Source organism: Myotis myotis, unplaced genomic scaffold, assembly GCF_014108235.1.
Source record: "Myotis myotis isolate mMyoMyo1 unplaced genomic scaffold, mMyoMyo1.p scaffold_m19_p_2, whole genome shotgun sequence".
Classification (NCBI taxonomy): Eukaryota; Metazoa; Chordata; class Mammalia; order Chiroptera; family Vespertilionidae; genus Myotis; species Myotis myotis.
In genome coordinates, this window is record NW_023416324.1 from 208,998,434 (window position 1) to 209,011,238 (window position 12,805).

The following is a 12,805-nucleotide window of genomic DNA, read 5'->3' on the forward strand; positions in this document are numbered from 1 at the left end:
CCCAGGAGGCAACCAATCGATGTATCTCTCTCACATCGATGTTTCTCTCTCTCTGTGTGTCTCTCCCTCTCCCACTCTCTTAAAAATCAATAGAAAAATATCCTTGGGTGAGAATTAACAAAAAAATAAAACAAAAAAAGGCTGACGCTGTGGAGTCACACGTCGTCTGCTTGTTCTACGTAAGGGAGCAATTCAAGAGCCGCGTGATGGCTCCGCCAGAGGACCGCCCTGCTTTTCTCTGCAGCCCCTTCATGGCGCCTCAAGTCTGGGCAGGCCTTGGGACACCTCGAGCAGGTGGGCATGACGCACCGTGTGGCCCGGGAGCACAGCTTCCGAACCCCGGGGACCAAACCTCAGTCCTCTCTCCAGACGCTCGGCCCCACCATGAGCCTTTCACCAGCCGGCAGCCAGGGGTCCTGTTAGAAATGGCTTTCCCCAGCGGCAAACCTGCTCTCGAAGAGCTGCCACAGTCACACTGGCCCCACACACTCTAGCTTGACACTCCCACCTGGGCCTCTCAGTCAAAGCCGGGGGCCCAAAGGGTCGCCCCGACCAGCAAGTCAGTGTCACCTGGGAGCCTAGAAGCAGCTCCTGCCCACCTAGACCTGAGTCACAGACCAGGGGCGGGCCCGGGGGGTGACTGACAAGCCTTCCAGGGGACTCTGCTGTGCAGCCACACAGACCAGGGGCGGGCCCAGGGCGGGGACTGACAAGCCTTCCAGGGGACTGTGATGTGCAGCAAAGCTTGAGAACCTCTGCTCTCAAAGTGCCTGATGAACCCAGGGACAGAGCTAGAGCCTCCATTATCCCAGGTCCTGCCCACACCCCTCCTCACAGCACGTGTGAAACCTGTCTCTGATCCCCATTGTCCGAGAAGCCATCCCATCCCACCCACAGGGGAAAAGATGCAGGGTCCCCCAGGCACACTTTCTTACTTCTGACCTAGGTCGAGCTTGTAAAGTGACTGCAGGATGGTCTCTGACCTGAGAGTGAGCAGAAGAGCCGGGGCCTGCCCTGACTTCCTGCCCCTGGTTACGCGGGGCACGAGGAGATGACCTCCCGGACTAAGTGTAAAGATATCCAGGTGTGTTCGGACTGTGCCCTAAGCGCCCCGCCTGTGGGACGTCCTGGTCACCGACAGCTGTGCCCCCATCACTGTGACCAGCCTGCTCCCCTCTCCACCGCGGCGCCCCTGGAGTGGGCCGCCTCACCTCCTCTCTCCTTTGTCTGCTCCGAAATGAACTTCTCCAGCTTGGACCTCAGGGGGATCTCGACCCCGTAGCGGCCGTGGGTCCCATCGTCCACCAGGATGAAGTGGGAGTGGTTGCTGTCCAGGCAGGTCAGGTGGCCCTGCCCTTCCTCGTCCATGATGTACTCGGCAGGGAAGCCGCCCTGGGGAGGCCAGGGAAGAGTCAGACGCGTGGACGGGAAGTTCTGTATCGAGAATGCTAGAAGTGGGGGCTGGGGGGCAGGTAATAACCCCGAGAGACTTCAGGCCCTAACCCCACCCCCACCCCGAACCTGTGAACGGGACCTTATTTGGAAAAAGTCTTTGCAGGTGTGACCAAGTTACGGATCTTAATGTGGAAAGATTATTCTAGACTGTCCAGCTGGGTCCTAAATGCCACCATAACCATCTTCAGCCTGTGACCACAGAGGCAGAGGCTGGAGTGATGGGGCCCCAAGCCAAGGAAACCCGTCAGCCACCAGGAGCTGGGAGAGGCAGGAATGGGTCCTCCCTACAGCCTTAGGAGGAAGCCAGCATCTAGATTTGGGCCAAGTGATGCTGATCTCAGAGTTCTGGTCTCCAGGCTGGGCGGGGCGGGAGGGGGGGGCATTTCTATGGCTTTAAGTCACAACGTTCATAATCACTAATGATGGCAAGCCCGGGACATGAGCACAGAGCCCTGCTGTCCACAGACAATGGCAGGTGCTCACCACCGTGTGATCTTGGCCATGCCACATCCTCCTGCTGCATCCAGTTCACATCCGGACAGCCGTTCAGGTGGCCGGTGGTGGCAAGTTAGGGACCTTTTATGAACCTATCCTGGAATCTTACGGCAGGAAACCGGAGTCCAACCAACTTGGCTACTTGTCCTGGGTCCCCAGGGTCTGTGACATGGGGGACTTGAGCCCGTGTCTCCTTTATTCCTGCCCAGCCTCTTCCCTCCATGGTGCATTTACGCCAGTGCCCAGATGATGGCCTGTCCACGGCAGCACCCCTAAGCTCCCAGCAGCACCCCCTCTGAGACTGCCCTCCCCGGGAGGGGCCGTGCGCTCACCAGGGGGTGGACCAGGCCCTCTCGGTTGTGCACGGTGCCCCACGTGGCAATGCCAATGGTGACGACTTCTCCTTCGCTGCAGCTGCTGCTCAGGCTGAAGTCACGCACGGCCTCACCCACCTGCTTCATCACGCCGGTGTGGGACCCCCCGGTGATGATCCAGGCCCCTGGGAAGGAGCGGAGGGCAGGCAGGCCCCTGGGTCCCCGTGTGCACCCGGCCATGCATACACCTGACACCTGGGACCTGTGCTCCTGACACCCTTGCCCCGTCTCTGCAGGGCTTCCAAATTCATTCTCGGGTGTAAGTTCAAAGAGATACATTGACGGAGAAGCGCTTCACCGACACCTCATGGTTAACACAGCCTCCTCCGGCCTCCTCTCCATGCCCAGCAGGGCACCACCATCGGGGAGCTGCGGGGAGCCACGTCTGCCCCATTGAGCAAGCCCAGGGATGGCAGCAGGAGGTGAAGAAAGGTGCTTCAGGCAGGTGAGGTTGGGTGAATCTGAACAGACACTTCTCTACCCGCCAGGTATGGCCTGCTGTCCCGCCTCCTGTGGTCTGGCCTGCTGTCCCCGCCTACCTGTGGTCTGGGCCACCTTGACCAGGCCTCTGCGGAAGACGCTCTTCAGCCGGGGCTTCATGTTGAAGTCCTTGGCCCCGCCCGTGACCGAGATGAGCAGGTTGGGGACATCCAGGCCCCAGTGCTGCGTCATGAGCTGGTAGGTCACACTGGAGGGAGTGTCCTGGGAGAGGCGGACGTACTGCAGGGGAGTCAGGAGACAGCAGAGGAGCCCCCGGGTCAGCAGGCACCACCCAAGGCCCCAGAAACCCCACACCAGCCATGTCCAAGAGCCCCTGCCCAGTGGGGGGGCCGCACACCTGGGTCTGGCTCCAACTAGTACAAGGGGCCGTGCCCAGGCAGGACTCGAATATAAAGAGAAGAGGGAGGCCAAGGCCGGAGGGGAGGCCAGCCGGAGTGACAGGAGCCCGCGGTGCCAGCTGTCACCCTCACCCCCCCTCCCGGCCCAGCTCCCCAGCTGGGGGCCACAGCACCCTCTCCTCTCACTCCTCCTCGGCCCGAGGCCCTGGGTCCCCATCCCAATGTCGCTGTAGAGCCGCAGCTACCGTTGACTCCTCTTAGCTGGCACTGGAGTGTCGTCCCTTCTCCTCATCCAGTGCCACCTCCCTCACGGCAGCACCCTGTCCCGAGTCCCCATATCTGGCTGTCATGTGAGGTCAGCTGTCCTCAGACTCGTGTCCAGACACCTTGCTCTTGCTCTGAGCGCGCCCGCCCCCCTATTCCATGTTGCCCAAGAACCCCCGTCCTGGCTCCTCGGGGATTCCTCCTCCTGTCGGGGTAGAGGCCACCAGCCTGCAATCTCCTTGGAGCAGCTCCACGGGACAGGGGCTTGGGGCGCACCCCACATGGCGGTGCTGATGCAGCTCTGGGGCTGGAGGAAGCTGGGGCCATGTGACACCACCCCCAGGACTCTCCTGGCTCCACCTCCCTGGCCACGTGGGCAGGGTCTTGGCAGCTCGGAGGAGCTGAGGGGAAAGGTGTCACCCGGCTGTTATGAGGTTCAGGGGTTTCAGAAACCTGACTCAGAACCCAGTGGCTGCACCAGACCCCACAGGGCAGTGGTGCCAGGAGCTGTGGCAGAAGCCTCCAGAAGGCTGGTGGAAACGCAGGTGAGTGGGCTCCCAGTTCTGCAGGTCTGGGGTGCGGCCAAGGCCTTGCTTAGTGATGCTGCTAGTCCAGGGACCACCCTGAGGTCCGAGGTTCCACTGGGATCCCGCCCCACCCTGCTCGGCCTCCTGGTGAAGCTCTCACCTCTGCTACCAGCCTCCCCAGGTCCCGTCCCACATCCTCACCCCGTGCCTGTGCCAGGTGCTCCCCTGCCCTCCCAGGCCTGATGCCTCCAGGCCTCCCAGCCACTCCCCCGGCTGCAGCCCCGCCTGCTCTGCAGTGACCAAAGACACTGAGAGCAGGTGTCCCCTGCTCACCCTGTGAAGCCCCCAGGCACCCCGTCCTTACACCGGGAGGGTGCAGTGCCCCCAGGGTTTCAGCCAGCCTCCCCCTCCCACCCCAGGCGTCTGGCCCCTGTGGGTCACCAGTGGCGGGCTCTGGTCTACAGGAAGAGCAACGGGGCGATGGAAACCAACCTTTCCCACCTTCTGGCTCAGGCCTGTGAAGACGATGTCACCGAAGGCATCCGTCGGCATCTCCTGGACGTGCTTTTTGGGGTCCCACTCGTTGCCCTGGAAGGCCTGGGGCCTGATGGCCTCCTCCAAGTGCTGCTCGCGGGTATAGCCGCACTCACACACCACCTTCCTGCAGAGACACCACGGTCAGCACGGGCCCTGAGGTGCCCCTGCTCCCCGCTGAGGGTGTCAGAGGGAGCCCAGCGGAGAGCCAGGACTCACCCGCACCCACAGCCAGAGGCCCCAGCCATGGCCACAGTGTCCGTGCTGGCCACGTGGGGCAGTAAGGAGGCACCCCTGCCCCACCCAGCCAATTACACCTTGTTCCACGACAAGTCTACACATTTTCTACATTCCTTCTCTCTGATTGTTAACAAATGACCTAAAGGACTAGACACAGATGAGACCAAAAGAAAGAGTCTAAAACCTGAGCCGGATGATACAGGGAGAGACTGCTGGACCAGGAGACACAAGACAGATGTCTTGACACTTGCTAAGCGTGTGATCTTATCAGTGGTCGGCAAACTCATTAGTCACCAGAGCCAAATATCAACAGTACAACGACTGAAATTTCTTTTGAGAGCCAAATTTTTTAAACTTAAACTATATAGGCAGGTACATTGTTATTGACTTAATTAGGGTACTCCTAAGGCTGAGGAAGAGCCACACTCAAGGGGCCAAAGAGCCGCATGTGGCTCGCGAGCCACAGTTTGCCGACCACGGTCTTAGGTGCTTTGAATGTCAGGCATTCCATCATTAAATGGGAAAAATAATACATTCCTTGATACCAACCCTGCAAAATTTGTGGAGGTCTAATGAGGTTGTAGGTGGGCAATCATTTATGAAGTTATTTTATTAATGCAGATTATCTAACCAGGCAGAGAACCAAGGGTGGTTCAGAGACGCACAAGTGTGCTGGTCCCCCAGCTGTCCTTTCCCTGCTCGTGAAGTGGGCCCCTTGCCAGCCGTGTTTCTGTGGGGGGTCGTGGGGCTGTGAGCACAGGCCCATCTGACCCTCCCCTCCAGCCCCTCCGGCAGACGCAAGGCACTTTCAGACTCGCAGGGACCTTTGGGAACACACGTGTGGCCTCCTCAGCGTATGGGCCAAGGCAGGGAAGAGAGGGGCCGGGATGAGGACCTGAGCTCCCATACCCTGGCCCAAGGCTGCCCCAGGTTTCCTTATGTTTCTAACAGTCAGCCTGAGGCAAGCTGCCTCCTTTCCCTCCTCTGACCATTGCCCTCTGACGAGATAAGAGCTTCAATCTACGTGGCGTTTCCAAGCCTGACACAGTGCAGGAAACCACACGGAAACCGCTGACCCAGAAATTGGTCAGAATGGCTCCCAGCGCTTGGCCTAGATGGGCATAAACGGGAACATCTCTGCTAGCAGCCGTGGGAGGCACCCCTTCCCCCCATTGGGGGCGCTGCCTGCAGTCTGACGAAGCTGCTACAGGCAGACACACACACACACACACACACACACACACAAACACCCTCTCAGGTAACACCTGCACCAACAGGCCACTCTACCTGTGATCTCCCTGTAGCAGCTCCTTGCATCGACCCCCATATTAATAAAGGGGCTTCTGGAAGTTTTCAGAACCAAACGCATACTGAGCGCTACTTCTTCGAAGTGGACAGAAGCACCACAGGAGCAGAAAGCTCCATTTCTGCCTCAAATCCAACCTGTCTCCCCCCCCAGCCCTCACCAAACCCTGTCAATGTGTCTCCACTGGTTCAGAGTTCAGAGGAAAGAAGGTTCCAGGGTTCCATCGGTGGCACCCCTGAACCCTACAAACTAGAAACCAGATTACAGTCTTCAAAACGTTTTTGAAACCCATGTTTCCTATACGGGAAGCCTTCCTGTGTATCACACGTTCCCTCCCAGGCTATTTTTATAAACCTATTTTAAAATAACTAAGACTGGAGAACTCAATGCAAAGCCTGCAGTCTGTTGTCAGAATGTGTGGTAAACCTGAAACTCCGACCATGCACCAAGTATATTCAAGGGCACCAGCCACAAGCTGTCAGCTGGAGCTTGGTGGCAACTTTCCCTAACTCGGGGTCTGCCCTAGGACCCCCTGGGAGAAATGAGGCTCTTATCTGAGGAGGAGGAGCCAAGCCAGGGTGTAAAGCCCCACACAGCCATGGGGCACTTTTAGTGAGAACACCCTGGGCATATCACAGCATCCCAGAAACCAGTGATCATTCACATCTGACTCCGAGTCATAATCCTCCTCTATCTTCTCCACCCAGGACACGCCTCCTCCCATATTATTCAGCAAATGTGAGCTGGATGCTATTTGTCCATCATGGGGAGTAAGAAGTGACCCTGCCTTGGTCAGAGGTCAAGAGGTTACTCCCTGGGGAGTGGTCCAGGAGGGCTCCATGGCAGAGGCGGCATCAGGCCTTGAAGGATAGATAGGAGTTCTTCAGGTGACAAGAAGTAAGAAAGAGTGTGGCCCACTTGTGGCACAGCACAGCCTACGGTGTCTGGAAGGGAAACACAACCTAGAATCCATGCTCTGTTCGTCCTCAAGGAATACCAACAGAGAAGGGTTTCTGGGTCATACGGTGGCTTTACTGTTTCCCAAGTGGCTGTACCATTTTACATTCCCACGAGCAACGGATGAGGGTTCCGTTTCTCCTCGTTCTCACCAACTCTTGCCGTGTTGAGAACAGCCTTGCTCACAGGTGTGTTTTGATTTGCATTTCCCTGATGTTTAGTGACGCGAAGCGCCTGTTCATCTATCTATTGGCCACATGTACGTCTTCTTTGGAAAAGTGTCTGTTCAGATCCTCTGCCCATTTTTAAATAAGATTGTTTGTTTTATATGGTTTGTGGTATGAGCTCTTTATGTATTTTGGATATTAGCTCCTTATCAGAGGTGTTGTTTGCAAATATCGTCTCCCCTGCGGTTGGTTGCCTTTCTGTCTGTTGATGGCTCCTTTCGCTGTGCAGAAGCTTTTTAGTTTGACTGGTTTGTTCGTTTGTTTTTTCTTTTACTTCCCTTGCCTTTGGGGTCAAATTCACAAAAAACCCTCTGAAACCATAAGCTTGGTGCCCATGTTTCATATAGACAATGGAATAGTACTCAGCCATAAAAAAGATAAAATTCTGCCATGTGGCCGAAACCGGTTTGGCTCAGTGGAGAGAGCCTCGGCCTGCGGACTGAAAGGTCCCGGGTTCGATTCCGGTCAAGGGCATGTGCCTGGGTTGCGGGCACATCCCCAGTGGGGGGTGTGCAGGAGGCAGCTGATCGATGTTTCTAACTCTCTATCTCTCCCCCTTCCTCTCTGTAAAAAATCAATAAAATATATTTAAAAAAAAAAAAAATTCTGCCATGTGCCACAGCATGGATGAGGCTTGCGAGTACTGTGCTAAGTGAAGTAAGTCAGATGGGAAACGACAAGAACCATGTGGTTTCACTCACACACGGGATATAAAACAGAAAGCAACACAGGAGCAAACAAAGCAAAACAAACTCACAGACACAGACAACAGTATGGCGGTTCCTAGAGGGGAGGTTGAGGAGGGCAAAGGGGGTCAAATACACATTGACAGAGGACATTAGATTTTGGATGGTGAGCACACCGGAGAGTACAGAGATGTCAAATTATAAAGTTGCATAATGCCTGAAATGTATACAGCGTTACTAACCCACGTTATCCCAACAAATTTAATAAAACAAGGGCTGCCACTCCAGGGCTCCCGGGAACAGGAATGTGTGGGGTCCCTCCCCAGATGCCCTCAGGTTTACACAACTCAGGGGCACCCTGCTGGGGAGCCCTCGGCCAGGAGAGCAACTTCCGGCAGCTCCGAGGCAAAGTGGCCACAGTGGGGCCCACGGAAGCAGCCTTGGTGGTCTTACCCGTCCCCACTCTCAGAAGTCTGAGCTGTGGACGTTCCCCGAGGCCCCTTCCGGTCCCCGAGCCCCATGACACTATTCCAGAGGGGACATGAGCTCTTCTCGAGGTGGGCAACGTGGAGCCCCGACCACAGTGGGTCCAAGCACCCATGATCGCGGAGTGACCATGATCTGACCCTGAAACAAGCCCCTTAAAATCTCTGCACCTCAACTGCCAAGCAGGGCGGGGCGAGCCTCCTTCCCCACGGCAAGTTGCTGGGGTAGATGGGAGGCTCCCAGCACCCCGGGTGCATACGGGGCCTGTGCCCGGCTGAGGCCCTGGTCAGCCTTGCTCTCACCAGCCTCTGCACGTGGGGACGGACAGAGGGTCCTTACCCAGCATCAGACAGCTTGGAGCTTTCCACGAAGTACATGCATTCTTTCTTCTTGATGTTTTCCGGGATCCACGAGCTCAGATTTTCCTGCTGTGGGTAGAGAACGATACCTGGATATCCTCGGGCATCAAATCAACAGCACTCACGCCTGCACATCCTCACCTCCCTCAGACCCGCATGTTCCCACCCCAACAGGCTCCAAGGGGCGCTTCGGAAAAAGGAGGCCCAGGCCCGCCCACACGAGGTGAGAGCCACCCCTGGCGCCCCGGTGTGCGCTCGGACGGAGGAGGGAACCTGCCGAAGCTCCTCCTCTTGGGCCCAACCTGAGTTTGCACAGCCCCTTCCAGACTATGTCAGCCCTGCCTTCCTGGAAACACCATGGGGCGGTGGAAAGGCGGTGGCTGAGGGCTGGACACCGGCCCTGGTCCCGGCGGGACGGCAGGCTGACGGGGACTGTGACACGCACCCGTGCTCAGCCCCCATAGTCTTGTCCAAGGCCTTCCATGAGCTGGCCCAGGACTTGGGTTGCGCTCGGGGCTTCCCAGCCAGATAGAGAAGGAAGTCACTGCTCTATGAGGTCAGGGTGACAACTTTCGGTGCGTCCCAGGCAGTGTTTACCCAGCGCTTCCCAATTGGGCCAAGAACAGGACGTGACCGTGCACCCACTCGGGGGTGGGATGGGGGGACAAAGGGGCGCCTGCTCTTCTCTCCGGTTCTCTCTCCTCCGGGGTTTTCTGGGCTGCAGCCCCCAGGGCAGGAGTCTCTGCCCAGCAGGACACCCCCCTCCGTGGTCACTGGGCCCAGAGGGCTCTGGGACCCCCGGCCCCTGGCAGCCTACCTTCTCACAGCTGCTGAAGGCGTACTGCGACCTCCTGCTCCTGCCCCTGCAGAGGCTGCTGCTGCTCCGCTGGAGGCTGGGGACCCGGCCCAGGTCTGCCACCCTCCTGGGCTGCACCCCAAAGCCGTCCTCCTGCATGGAGCCAGCTTTCAGGGCCGAGGGCTCCATCCTGACGGCCAGCTCCAGCCTCCACGGTCTCCCGCCTCCCACGACGGGCGCTGCTGAGCCTGGCTAGGCGGAGGGTTCGGGGAACACGCCGGGGAGGGGGCGCTGAAACACACAGAGAAGAAAAGAGGCAGGTGTCCTGAGCGGGCCCGTCGGGTTCCTGGGGTGGAGCCCGGCCGTTTCTCCGTCTGCCCGGAACCCTGTCCCTCAGTTGAGGTGCCTGGGCCGTTTGGAAGCACAAGCACATCCCCAGGCCCCAGGCCCCAGGCCCGTTCCTATGGTGACAGCTCAGGTCAGTGTGAAGGGCCAGAGAGAGAGCTCCACCCGCACCCTCCACTCAACATGTCCAGTCACACCCAGGAGCCGGGCCCGGGAGGGAACTGGCCTGTCACACGGTGCACACACCACATCCTGTCTCCGCGCTCCTAACGTCTGTCCACTACTTTCATTTTCAAAAAGGAAAAGACCCTACTAAGCACAAAGTGGTTTCGAATTGAGGCACAGCTCTCCACCCACGAGACAAGTCCCTAAAAGGAACAAGTCTCCTTTTCTCAAACCCTTTGCTCCGGGTGCTAATGCCACCGTCGCCACCACTGAGGCCACAGTGAGCAGCGCAATGATTTCCTGAAAGCCATGATGCTGGAGATCACGTCCTAGAATGTCACCCCCAAGTCACCCCACAACATCACCCCAAGTCACCCCACATCACCCCATAACGTCACCCCCAATTCACCCCACTATATCACCCCCAAGTCACTCCACAACGTCACCCCCAAGTCACCTGTCACCCCACAACATCACCCCAAGTCACCCCACAACGGCACCCCATGATGTCATCCATGGAGTCACTCCCCGACCCAGTGGCTCTGAAAGTGTGAAAGGGGCCTCCTGGGGCCAGAGAATCACAAGGGCTCACCTCCCTCTCCCACCTGGAAGCCCTTTCTGGCCATGTCGCCTTCCACCTCACAAGATGGTCCCTCACGGACAGACCTTCCCCTGTCCATTCGTCCAGCTTTGACATGTGGTCACTGTGCTCTGGGGAGGTGTGAGGGACCTGTCAGGAGCCAGGTGCCCATCCAGCCCTTACCTGGCTCAGCCCAGTGCTAGGCACTTGCAGTTCAGGCACCTGGCCGCTGACTTTGGGGAAATGCTCTCAGTGACATGCAGGGCTCCAGCCAACCCTCACCCCATCCCCCCTGCCCCTTGGCCAGGCTCACTCCCAGATCCCAGACCTGCCCAGAGGAGGCCCACTTCCCTTCCATGAATACAAAACACTGGCACCAGGAGTGGGTGCTGCTGTGACAAACCGTACACATGTGGACGTGGCCTTAAAACAACGGCACCCCATGATGTGATGGGGTGATGGGCAGAGGCTGGAAGATTTTGGGGGTGGTGCTAGGAAAAGCCTGCGATGCTGTGTGAAGAGTGTACAAGCCTGGGGCACCCAGAGCTTCGGGAACATGAGCCCAGGCAAGGGACACTGCAAGGCCAGTGCTCGGTGGAGCCGTGGGGGCAGGCAGTTCCAGCCCAGGCCCCACCCCAGTTGCTGTCCTTTGCCTGTCCCACCACTGTATTTTGGAAGCATATGACTCGTCTGGTTTCATAGGTTCACAGCTGGAGAGGAACGTATGAGCCTTGGGAGGAATCTGCCTCAAGTCTCACCCACATCTGATATATATATACACACACACACACACACACACACACACACACACATACACACACACATACACACACACACATAGATTGATTTCAGAGAGGGAAAGATAGAAACATCAATAATGAGAGCAAATCATTGATTGGCTGCCTCCAGCACACCCCGCACTGGGGATCGAGCCCGCATGTGCCCTGACTGGGAATCAAACCATGACCTCTTGGTTCATAGGTCTACCCTCAACCACTGGGCCACACCAGCCAGGCTCACCCACATCTGATTTAGATAAGGTTTAGATGGGAACTTGGACTTCAGAGTTGATGCTGGAATGTGTTAAGACTTTGTGAGCTGCTGGAATGGAATGAATGTGTTTTGCATGTGAGAAGGACATGGCTTTGGAGGGAACAGGAGTGGAATGCTGTGGTCTGAACCTGGTCCCTTAATGTGTTGAAGCCCTAACCCCCAGGGTGATGGTATTTGGAGGTGGGGCCTTGGGGAGGTGAATAGGTCAAGAGGATGGAGCCCTCGTGATGGGATTAGTGCCCTTATAAAGGAGACCTCAGAGAGCTCCCTGTCCCCTCTGTCATGTGAGGTCACAAGATGTCTGCATCCCGGAAGGAAGCCCTCACCAACCCTGCCAGCACCCCAATCTCAAACTCCCAGCCTCCAGAGCTGTGAGAAGTAAACTTCTGTTTATGAGCCACCCAATCTGTGTGTTCTGTTACAGCAGCCGAAATGTACAGAACAGGAACCTGCGCTGGCCCAGCCGTCCCCCAGGTCCCGGCCAGCACTCATGTGGAGGTGACGCCTTACCCCTGTGTGGCCCTGGCAGGGCTACCAGCTACCTTATGCGGCAGCTCACCTGCCTCACCGTTAGCTTCCGATGGACACAGGTGAGCTAGGAAGGTTCCCAGCTGCCAGAGAGGAAAATGAGGCCCGAATCTCACAGGCAGACAGCTCCTCTGTCGTGGGGGCCTGGGCTAGAGATGGCTCCCGCTCCCTCTCCAGGGCTGGGCCGGGCACAGGACAAGGACACAGGATGGTAGGCATGAAATGGGCCGAGCAGCAGACGTATGTGCCATGAAGGACCTTGTCTAAGAAACTCGGAAGCGCTGGTTCACGCATCCTTCAGGCAGCTGCCCAACTGAGCAGTGTGGAGAGTGCTCTGAAATGACTGACTTCCAGGAGGATGGATGGATGACAGATGCAAACACAGAAAGGATCTGGCACACAAAATGCACACCATGAATGTCACCTGGCACAGGGCACCTGGCAAGAATGTGGCGCTGTTGCCATCGAGGCCCAGGTGTGGTGAGTGTCCGATGCTGAGCGCTGCATTGAGCAATCCCACAGGAACAGAGCACCGTGCACGTGGGAGGGGCCGTCCACCCCCACGGGTTTCAGCTCAGAACCCTCACAG

At 57.6% G+C, this 12,805-nt stretch overlaps 1 protein-coding gene across 3 annotated transcripts in view; it reads right to left on the reverse strand.

Moving 5' to 3' along the window:
* The window catches only part of TRPM2 (transient receptor potential cation channel subfamily M member 2), a 47,652-nt gene that overhangs the window by 33,243 nt on the left and 1,604 nt on the right, over positions 1–12,805 (reverse strand). For 2 of the 3 annotated variants that reach the window (XM_036351865.1, XM_036351864.1), the window contains exons 2-7: positions 9,567–9,836; positions 8,730–8,818; positions 4,447–4,615; positions 2,864–3,044; positions 2,283–2,449; positions 1,212–1,392 (exon numbers count right to left, since the gene is read on the reverse strand). In XM_036351865.1, coding sequence (XP_036207758.1) covers positions 1,212–1,392; positions 2,283–2,449; positions 2,864–3,044; positions 4,447–4,615; positions 8,730–8,818; positions 9,567–9,734 — 955 coding nt within the window. In that variant the 5' untranslated portion in view covers positions 9,735–9,836. The remainder of the gene's footprint in view (positions 1–1,211; positions 1,393–2,282; positions 2,450–2,863; positions 3,045–4,446; positions 4,616–8,729; positions 8,819–9,566; positions 9,837–12,805) is intronic. The other variant, XM_036351867.1, reaches the window with a different exon arrangement.